This window comes from Psittacula echo (genome assembly GCF_963264785.1).
Source record: "Psittacula echo genome assembly, chromosome: 3".
NCBI classification, from domain to species: domain Eukaryota; kingdom Metazoa; phylum Chordata; class Aves; order Psittaciformes; family Psittacidae; genus Psittacula; species Psittacula echo.
This window is the reverse complement of record NC_137736.1, coordinates 105,511,816-105,521,638: the sequence shown is the minus strand read 5'-3', so window position 1 is coordinate 105,521,638 and position 9,823 is coordinate 105,511,816. Positions and strand designations below refer to the sequence as shown.

The following is a 9,823-nucleotide window of genomic DNA, read 5'->3' as shown; positions in this document are numbered from 1 at the left end:
TTAAAAACACTTTCCCCCCCCAGCCTTCCCTTCTTCCCAGACTTAACTTTGTTCCCAATTTCTGTAATGCCTCAACCCCAGTGGTGCAGTGGACAGGGAATGGTGGTTGCGGACAGTTCATCACATCTCTGCCACTCATTCCTCCTCAGGGGAGGACTCCTCACACTCTTTACCTGCTCCAGAGTGGGGTCCCTCCCATGGAGAAGTGCTGCAGTGAACTTCTCCAACGTGTGTCCTTCACATGGACTGCAGTTCTTCATTAATTGCTCCAGTGTGGGTCCCCAGTGAGGTCACAAGTCCTGCTGCAAACCTGCTCCAGTGCAGGCTTCTCTCTCCACGGGGCCACAGGTCCTGCCAGGAGCCTGCTGCAGTGTGGGCTTCTCATGGGGTCACAGCCTCCTTTGGGCATCCCCCTGCTCCACCATGGGGTCCTCCATGGATAGGAATCTGCTCCACCATGGACCTCCATGTGCTGCAGGGCACAGCTGCTTCACCATGGGCTCCACAACGGGCTGCAGGGGAATGAATCTCTGCTCCGGTGCCTGGAGCACCTCCTCTTCTCCTTCTGCACTGCCCTTGCTGTCTGCAGAGATGCTGCTCTCACATGTTCTCACTCCTCTCTCCAGCTGCAATTGTGCAGGGTTTTTTTTCCCACCTTCTTAAATACACTATCTCAGAGGCACTACTACAATCACTGATGGACTCAGCCTTGGCCAGCAGTAGATCTGTCTTTGGAGCTGGCTGGCATTGGCTCTGTCAGATGTAGGGGAAGCTCCCAGCAGCTTCTCATAGAAACCACCCCTGTAGCCCCCCTGCTAGCAAAACCTTGCCATGCAAACCCAGTACAGCAGCAAACGTCAAGTTAGGTGATGGATGATTCCAGCAAGGAGGTAAAATGAGTTGTTCACAAGCATCAGTTACATAGCAGCAAAGGGAAGTTACATAAATATTTCCCCCATTTCAAGAACCAGCTGCTACCAGCGAGACCTACTGAATGGTTTCAGAGAACATAAAGCAGACAGTTAATGACAGCAGTTAATAACTGTTTCAGAGTAGTTGGTCATTTAAGTCCTTTTGTTCATTTTTAAAATGAACAAAAGATCATTATTTTTAATCTGATAGTTCTCTTCCAAACACCCTGCAGAAGCTTTTGGCCTTTTTTTGTATTACCTGTGATTTATTCACTTCTGGCTATAGTTTAAACATTCATAGAATCATTATTAGAATTTCTTATGATCAATTTTAAATGTTCATGTAGAATGGCAATCTAATAAGAGGATTGCTTTTGTAGAGAAACATTAAGCATTCTTCCTTTGAATAGATTCTCCATGGGATCAAAACTGATTGTATAATAAATGTCCTTCTGTGAATGTGTCTCCAGAAACAGGTGCTTTTGAGCATTAATATGACATTGTTGCCAGATATGATGTATATAACACAAGTGTAGTATTTCAAAAGGTGCATTTGGTCTGTTTCTGATTCAGAATACTTTATACACTGTACAGTGGATGTGCTCTTTTAAAAATGCATACTTCAATGCTGGAAGTTTCGAGACTGTAAGAATGATTTATCTCTGATAGTGTTCATGCTGATGTGTGCTATAAAGTCTACCATAGCAAGTGTAAAAGTAATGAATTCCTTCCTTTGGTTAGCATAAATGTAAACATCACAGTTTCAATGTAATATGAATAGAACTGTAATCATATTTTAAAATAAAATTTATTGCTATATAAATAAACCAGCCCTGACTAGTTTTCATAAAAAATGTAAAATTGTTTCTCTCTAAATATTGTAGACAAGAAAGAAGAATGAACATTTAAACCATGATGCTGAATTTGAAACATTTGAACAGCATATTCCATGCAAAGGAATATGTCAGTTAACAAGGTGCATAAATGTTTTGATCAAGTACTTATTTTAATCGAGTTACTTGTGTTTAAATGTCAACAATTGTTTTGCAGTACCAGTCGTAAAGCAGACTTGGGAAAGAGAAGCTGCCCTTATTGAATACTACAGTGATTATGCAGACATCTCCATTCCTACTATAGATTTAGGCATACCTAATACTGACAGAGGTGAGCTATTGACTGTTGTTGTCAGTTTTGCACAAACAATTGTCTGTAAGTCTTATGGCTGATATCTGTATTTCATGTATAGTATGAAATTCAGAGATTCTGAATTTCTACAGCACATTTGAGCAGCCTAAACAGAAAGAACGCTTTTACCACACAGGAAATGGATGGAGAGTACAGTTCACCTGTGTAATAAGAATGTTCTTCTTAGTGGAAACCTAAATATGCTGATATATGCCAAGAAACAAAAATTACTGTTATTACTTGGGATAAGAGTAATAACTCTTGAGTTATTGATGATCTTGAGTAACATTATCATTAGTAGCAGAAGTCATAGGTTTATTTCAGAATACCTCGGACAGTGCCAACTGGTTACTGGACATAAACTACAGTGACATTTGATATACAAATATTACATGCTTGTGCCTAGTATGCCTTGATTTAAGCACAAAAACTAAATGTTAAGATTGGAAGATCTTTTTATGAAAAAAATAATGTGATTTTAATTTACTTTGTATTTGAATATAAAAAAGGCTATGGATGTGATGGCTTCCATGAGTTTATTAATTTTAAGGGTTTTTTCCTTTCATATGATCACGTGTTCTTAGGTTTATAGTCTCCGCTACAGGCTATTACCTTCTGAATTAGGAGTGTCCAAGCTGTGGCCTATTAGCTTTACCTGGCCCACTAGGTCAGTTGTTCTGATCTCTGGATTATTTGCAGCTTTCCAGCTGCCCTTGTTTTTTGTCCTCCACAGGGTCTGTTAGAGGCAGAGAGAGAACAGACTGGGATTTTCATTTTCATGTGTGCAGTGTGACTTGTGCAACCAGTGGGTGCTTTCAGGAGGTAGCAGATCTCCCGGGCATGTGTGGATCACCTGTAGAAGCTGTGCCCAGTAGTCCTAGTCACACCAGAGGAAACGAATCTTCCACATTTGGCTTTTGAGCATGGCTGGGGGGTGCAGTGGGCAACTGGCATTCTAAATTAAACAAATCATACCGAGTTTGCTCTAATACTATTTTTGTCCATCTTTCTTGATGGAATATAATATTGAAATCTTGGTTTTAATTTTGCAAATATTCATATATCAATATGCATTGTTATGGTTTCACAAAATCAGTAAATCCAGGACTTTCTCCATTTCTTCAGCACAGAGGTACTTCATTTTCTCAAAAAATGTTTTAATGGAAGTAGCTTCAAATATAATATCCTGTCCTTATTTTTTAATGATTGTGTAGTAATTGTAATATTGATAGCAATAATTGCTTTAGATAATCAGCTGTAATCTAGATGAATAAAGACTGTTTGCAATTAGATATTTCTGGAATCTAAAGGAGATCCAGTAGAAGTGTGATATTTCTTGTTTCTTTTGTCCTGCTCATTCTGAACAAGGGTGTTTTACTCCTAAATTCCCAGTAAAGGGTGTTTTACCTCTCAACTTCATTATAGTATTGTGATAAATGTTAACTTCCTCTAAGGAAAGTCTTTATTAGGACCTGAGTTGCTGATGATGAGTACGGTAGATTAATGTAAACTTAAATATTTATATAAAAGCAATGGACCTGACTGATATATCATGAAATGCTATGAAAATATCTTGGAGTATTTTGCAGAACATGTTTTTATCAGTCTCCTCATTTTACCGTTTTAGAGATTAAGAGTAGCACTTTGCCCAGGATTGTTCAACATCTTAACAGGATAGCTGGAATAAAGCTTATTTTTCAGGTTTTCATGTTTCAGCATCCTTCAAAAGTGCATTCCTGCATAGAAAGCAGTTGTTGCACTGGAACAATTTGTACAAATACCATTCAGCACAACAAAGGATGTAATTTAAACTTTCATCTCAAATATTTTACCAGTCATTACCAAAATGTTTTCTACAGTGCAGTACAATACTGATTTAATGCATGAAAAATGGTTTGTTATAAAATCTCACTTTATTTAAATGTATATTCTGTTTTTCCTCTTCCTTTAGGTCATTGTGGGAAAACTTTTGCGATTTTGGAAAGGTTTTTGAATCATAGCTCTTCCAGAACTCCTTGGTTAGTCATAGTGGATGATGACACACTAATAAGGTATACATTGCAATACTTCAGGAATTACCACTGTTCATGTCAGTAGGAGTTTTAGCAATCTTCATCTCTTATGTATTTATGTTTTATTAGTTATGTAGCTTCATATTCCTTTAAAGAAAAAAATTCTCACTTTCGTTCAGCATTCTTTGACTGATATTAAAACCAACGTAATCTTGTAACTTGATAAAAACTATGCATATTATTGTTATTATGAAACCATATACTCTGAATATGATTACAAATTGTGATTCTTCAGTATAGGTATGTCTGAGCTGGTTGATTTTAGTCATTTGCTAATACAGTTTCTAAGATGTATTCCTTATGTAATGTGCCACAAGAAAGGTTCCATAAGCTAGGGCCTGTGTCAGGCACACACACCCGTATCCATGGACTTGCCTTTGGTAGAAATTTAGACCTTGTTCACATGAAAACTGGCACTGCAGTGTAAGTGAAATAAGGCACAGCAGTCAACCAGGAGGATCACAGGGTCATGACCATGAGAATAAGTGCTTCAAGATAGCACTTCACATTAAAGCTTGTGACAGAAGAAGAATTTGGAAGAGGCTGTAACTGTAGATAAATTGATAGTCGTATAACTAAATCTAGCTGTTTGCTTTTCAGTTCCTGCAGAGAAAAGATGATTTGCAAAGATGTTACCATTGTTTGGAAAAAATAATTTCATGTTTTCTCTGAGATGAGGTTCAGTTTTGCTGATAAACTTTGCTTGCTTCAGAAATGTATTTTAAGCTAATTGATTCATCATTTGACCAAATTCAGCAACATAAGTTTAATCTCTGTTTTTTTGTATAATTTCTGAATTTCTCCTATCATTTTTGTGGTATTTAGTGCAATGCATTTAGGTTAGCAGTGTCTGTTGCAAATTGAACGTCTAAATGGTGGGGTTTAAATTGTTTTTTCATATTATAGTATCTTCAGGCTCCGCAAATTGCTCAGCTGCTACGACCCAAATGAACCAGTATTTCTTGGAGAGCGGTACGGTTATGGCTTGGGAACAGGAGGATATAGTTACATCACTGGCGGAGGAGGGTAATTTATTTAAACTCCTGCTGAGATCTACATCAGTCCCTGCTTTGATTGCAAATACTTTGAATTGCAACACAAATCAGTTACAGCAGAAACAGTGATGTTTCCTGCTACAGTTAAAATGCAATGATGCTCCAAGACCCAAATGTCCTAACTAGTAAGAAGTTGTGCTGGTGGGAACAGATTTGTAGAGGAAAGCAGTTGGTTTCAGAAGGGATAATTTTAGCTTGGCTGGTCCTAAAAGTAATTAAAACTAACTAAAATAAAGTAATTCTTTTTCAGAAAATGCCTCTTGCAGTAATTGTCAACACTGATTTCTCAAATTCTGAAATTTCAGATCTGTTGTACCAGAGGGCCACATTTTGTTGTGCAGTTATATCATTTATCAATATTTAGTAATTACAGTCATTTGGCTTCTCTGGTACTTACTGTCTTACATGTTTCTTTGCCTTTTTTTTCAATCCAGGATGGTTTTCAGCAGAATAGCTGTTCAGAAACTACTTGCTAGTAAATGCCGGTGTTACAGCATGGATGCGCCTGATGATATGGTCCTTGGGATGTGTTTCAGTGGCTTAGGAATTCCTGTAACACATAGTCCACTTTTCCATCAGGTCAGAGAGTTATTTTTTACTCGTATTTAATGTATGTTTCATTATTTCAGGTATGCACATAGAACAGGATTCATAAATATTTCAAACTCATAAATAATGCACACTCAATCAATGTGTAATAACTATAACCAAGATGCTGCTCCTATACCTTATTTCTCTGCAGAGCAAGCAAATAATATTCTCAAAGCAGGGATTATCACAATGCTGTAATAGTTTAAAAGATATTTCAGTTACTCTAAGACTACATTTTGTAAAAAATGCTGTCAGAAGTGGGAATTTTGAAAAAGAAATAGGAGCCACATGCTTTGAATACTTGTGATATGTTCTCTACGAAAAGAAGAAACCCTGCATCACAATACTTTTTTGTTCAGGTAATGGAGAACTGACTCTGAAATATTTCAGTAAATTTTTCTTTTCTACTTACCAATTTTTCTATTGATGCAGTGTTTAATATTCTGAAATACCTCATTAGTGAAAATATAAAATGTAGAATTATTCCCAGAACTGTTGCTTTTGTGGTGAATTCTGCAGAATAGTATAAATTTATAAATTGCCCTATGCTAACACAGGGGAAAAAAGAGGTCACAAAACATAATTTTCTTATGACTGTATTCTCCAGTTTGGGAGAAATGGATTGGAATAGATTAGAATCTTGTTTCTGTCTTCCAGAATATTTAACAATCTAACTGCAGCATTACAATTGAAAACACAATGCCAGAGATTTGCTGCTTCATAAACCACTTTACCTTCCTCCCATGGCAGGAAAGAGGAGAAGCACTTACCATTTTTTCCTGACATTACACAGCCTTTTTAAAAATCAGCATTTTAATCAGTGTGGTGTTCGATGGTTTTCAGGTGTTAATCTAGTTTAAAAACTGGAAAGACCTGTGCATCTCAACATGAACCGAGATTAAGATAAAATGCTACTTGAAAATTTGTAAATCGCCATGTAATTCAAAGCAGCTGTCAGTGGGGGGGAAAGGTTTGCTATTTAAATTATGTTTTCTTGTATTAAGATTCTCTTTCTGATTACATTTACTATTTAGAGGAATGGGAAGGCTGAGAAAGCACTATTAAACATTTTAATTCCTTGTCCGTGTAAAAAAATCATAGCTGTTTACTTTCCTGTTTTCTTCATCATCGCTTACTCCTTTCAGTGTAGAAAGCAAGTAATGCATCTTACAAAGTCAACAGAGTTGTTGAATAATTTGTGCTGGCATAGGTGTTTGTTTAAAAAACCCCAACACCTAACTAAAGGAGAGTCAGAAAGAACAGAACTGGTTTTACAGATAGGTAGGAGCGGCCCTTATACAACAGAACAGGGCACTTCCATGTAATTCTTAATGGTGTACATTTGCTACTGAATCACTTTGAAAGTGAAATCCTAGAAGTCTGATTTTCCACATAGAAAACTGCACTTGAATTGTAATTCATCTTTACTGTTGTTTACAACAAATTCTAGTTTAACATACCTTGAACAAAAATTAACCTGGGTGGGGGGCGAACTACTGAATAAAAACTGAGTGGGCTTATTCTACGAATTCCACTCTTAGGCAATAAATATTTAAAAATGAGAAAAACAAAATTGGATTTTCTGTCAAGAAGAAAATTATTTTTTTAAAGGCTTGACTGAAATACTATGATGTACAATGTTCCTTGAAGTACATGAATCCAAAATTTTACTGTGTATATATTATGAAACAGAAGCAAAGATATCTTCAAACTGGAGACATTCAAGGCCAAGTTGGATGTGTTTTTGAGCAACCTGGTCTAGTTGAAGATGTCCCTACTCACTGCAGGGAGGTTGGATTAGATGACCCTTAAAGGTCCCTCCCAACCCAAACTATGCTATGATTCTGTTTTACCAAGGACTGCTACAGGTGGGGCTTTTTTATATATTGATGTACTTACATGCTGTCAGAGGAAATGAAACATGCTTGGTGCATGGAGAAGTCAGCTGCATCGAGTAGCTGTGTTGTAATCCTGTCTCTTTTGATATAACTTGATGAAGAATAACAATGCAGTTTTCCAACACCACAGTATTTCTGTGTTTGGTAACCTTTCCCCATCATAAAACTTCATATATTTTGGCTGCTTACGTCCCTCTTAGGATCCTACAGTTGCACTGGAAGTGCTGACAACTCTCATTAATAGGAGGAGCAGGAGAGTATTACTTAAAATCTATTGTTATTGAAACAAAACTGTATCTTTAAAAAGATGCAATACAAACTATACTGCATCATTCACTTTCATAGATGGTGACGGTTTCATCCTGAGGAATAGGACATGTTTAATGACAGTGTACTTCATAGCATGATGACTGCAGTGCGAGTTGGATATCTAAACTCTAATGCCTGTCAATTGATTTAATATAATGATGTGAAAACCCCTTTGTGTATGTTTTGTCAATGCCACATTGCTTTGTTGTGATACACAGGCCATTGGACAACAGTACTTTCTTGTTCTAAACTTATTCTTCATCACGGAGTACTAGTGGTTTTGGTTTATTCTTCCACCCTAGGCAAGGCCAATGGACTACCCAAAAGGCTACCTTTCTCACCAAATTCCAGTATCATTTCACAAGCATTGGAATATTGATCCAGTGAAGGTATATTTCACATGGCTGGCACCAGACACGGAAGAGTCACTTAATGGAAAGAAAGTTGGATATAACAGAGAGGATTTATAAGCAGTAGAATGTAAATGTTGATGGATGTACTGCAGAGGAGAGACAGTCACTACTGTGATTTTTGTGGTGTTCTCACGTTGTTCATCTGTTCATGATACAGAAGACAAGGTTTGTTCCTGTTTGTTATGTTTCTTAGAGCAATGGGAGAAGGCACCTAATTGACTCTTTTGTCACACTTGGTTTCTTTTTAAGATGTTTTGGGGTTTTGTATACCAGTGAGCTTGAAACATTTAAAATGTCTCATACAACTTTGTGTTTTGGTTTGGACTTGGAGTCAGGCAGCATCGATTTACATCTCCTTCCTTTGTTCTCTCAAAAGCTGAAGTTACATATTTGAGATCCTAATACTGAATATGTGTGGAGTATCTATTGAACATCACCTCTCATTGACCTACAGAAAACAGTGTTCAAAAAAGCTGTTCTGGAACAGGTTCTTTGGTGATAAATCAGAGAGGAGACATGACTTTGTGACCAGGAGCTAGACTGTGATTGTGTGAAGGCTATGTTCCTTTATACCCATTTCAAATGAAAGTACTGAAGTTTCCTGGGATTGGAGGACTAAGCATGAACCACTGCTTTTAAGTTTATTAGCGTTTGTGAGGAATGTCATATTCAAAATGGAGAAACAGGATTTCTTAAGTGGCCACGGGAGGTCACTGTGGCTCCTTTAGAAACCTAAGTCATTATATCTGTTTGGCAAGTACAAATGTGACTCTAAAGGGTTATTGCAGAACTAACACTTCAGTATTTCTGATGTGTGCATTTCAATAGTATATGGATGCCAGCTTTAAAAAGTTTGTAGTATTTCTAATTTATGTCATCAAGGTAAGTAATTTCATGCATACATGTAAAGAGTGATTCATATTTAAAATGTTTTTGATTTTTTGTTTCTTTGAGTACTTCAGTTTTGTAAAAGTGTTTGTACAAAACCTGGCTTTAGTATGTTCTAAACTAATTTTTATATTGTAGAACTGCTCGTTTTGAGATGACAGTATATGGCACTTGTATGCTGTTATTTAACTTTGCTTGCTATATTGTAACCAAAATACAGAGTCTTAAAGCCATACTGCTGAAGTAATTTGTGGTTTTCTTTTAGTAAGTTACAACCTGATTCCACTCCAAAGTAATGCAATACTTGCTCTTAAGTTGAAGTAGGGGAGCCACTGATTCCTGTGTTTCAGTAATTACTGAAGTTGTATAAACCTTTGTTTGTGAATGTAGCTTGTGGAATTTTAAACATTTGAATAGCAAGCACATGTTCGTAACAGATTCAGATTCTGATTAAATAGGAGCAATCCACGTTATGTCTTTTTTCTTCCCACTGCCAGTGCC

At 36.9% G+C, this 9,823-nt stretch overlaps 1 protein-coding gene across 1 annotated transcript in view; it reads left to right on the top strand.

The window, feature by feature from the left end:
* Positions 1-8,491, top strand: part of B3GLCT (beta 3-glucosyltransferase) — a gene marked incomplete at both ends in the record, with an annotated part of 53,219 nt that extends 44,728 nt beyond the window's left edge. Inside the window, 5 exons of the mRNA XM_080613836.1 lie at positions 1,962-2,075; positions 4,048-4,147; positions 5,075-5,194; positions 5,658-5,802; positions 8,324-8,491. Of these exons, the coding sequence (XP_080469962.1) occupies positions 1,962-2,075; positions 4,048-4,147; positions 5,075-5,194; positions 5,658-5,802; positions 8,324-8,491 (647 nt within the window). The remainder of the gene's footprint in view (positions 1-1,961; positions 2,076-4,047; positions 4,148-5,074; positions 5,195-5,657; positions 5,803-8,323) is intronic.
* Between the last annotated feature and the right edge of the window lie 1,332 nt (positions 8,492-9,823).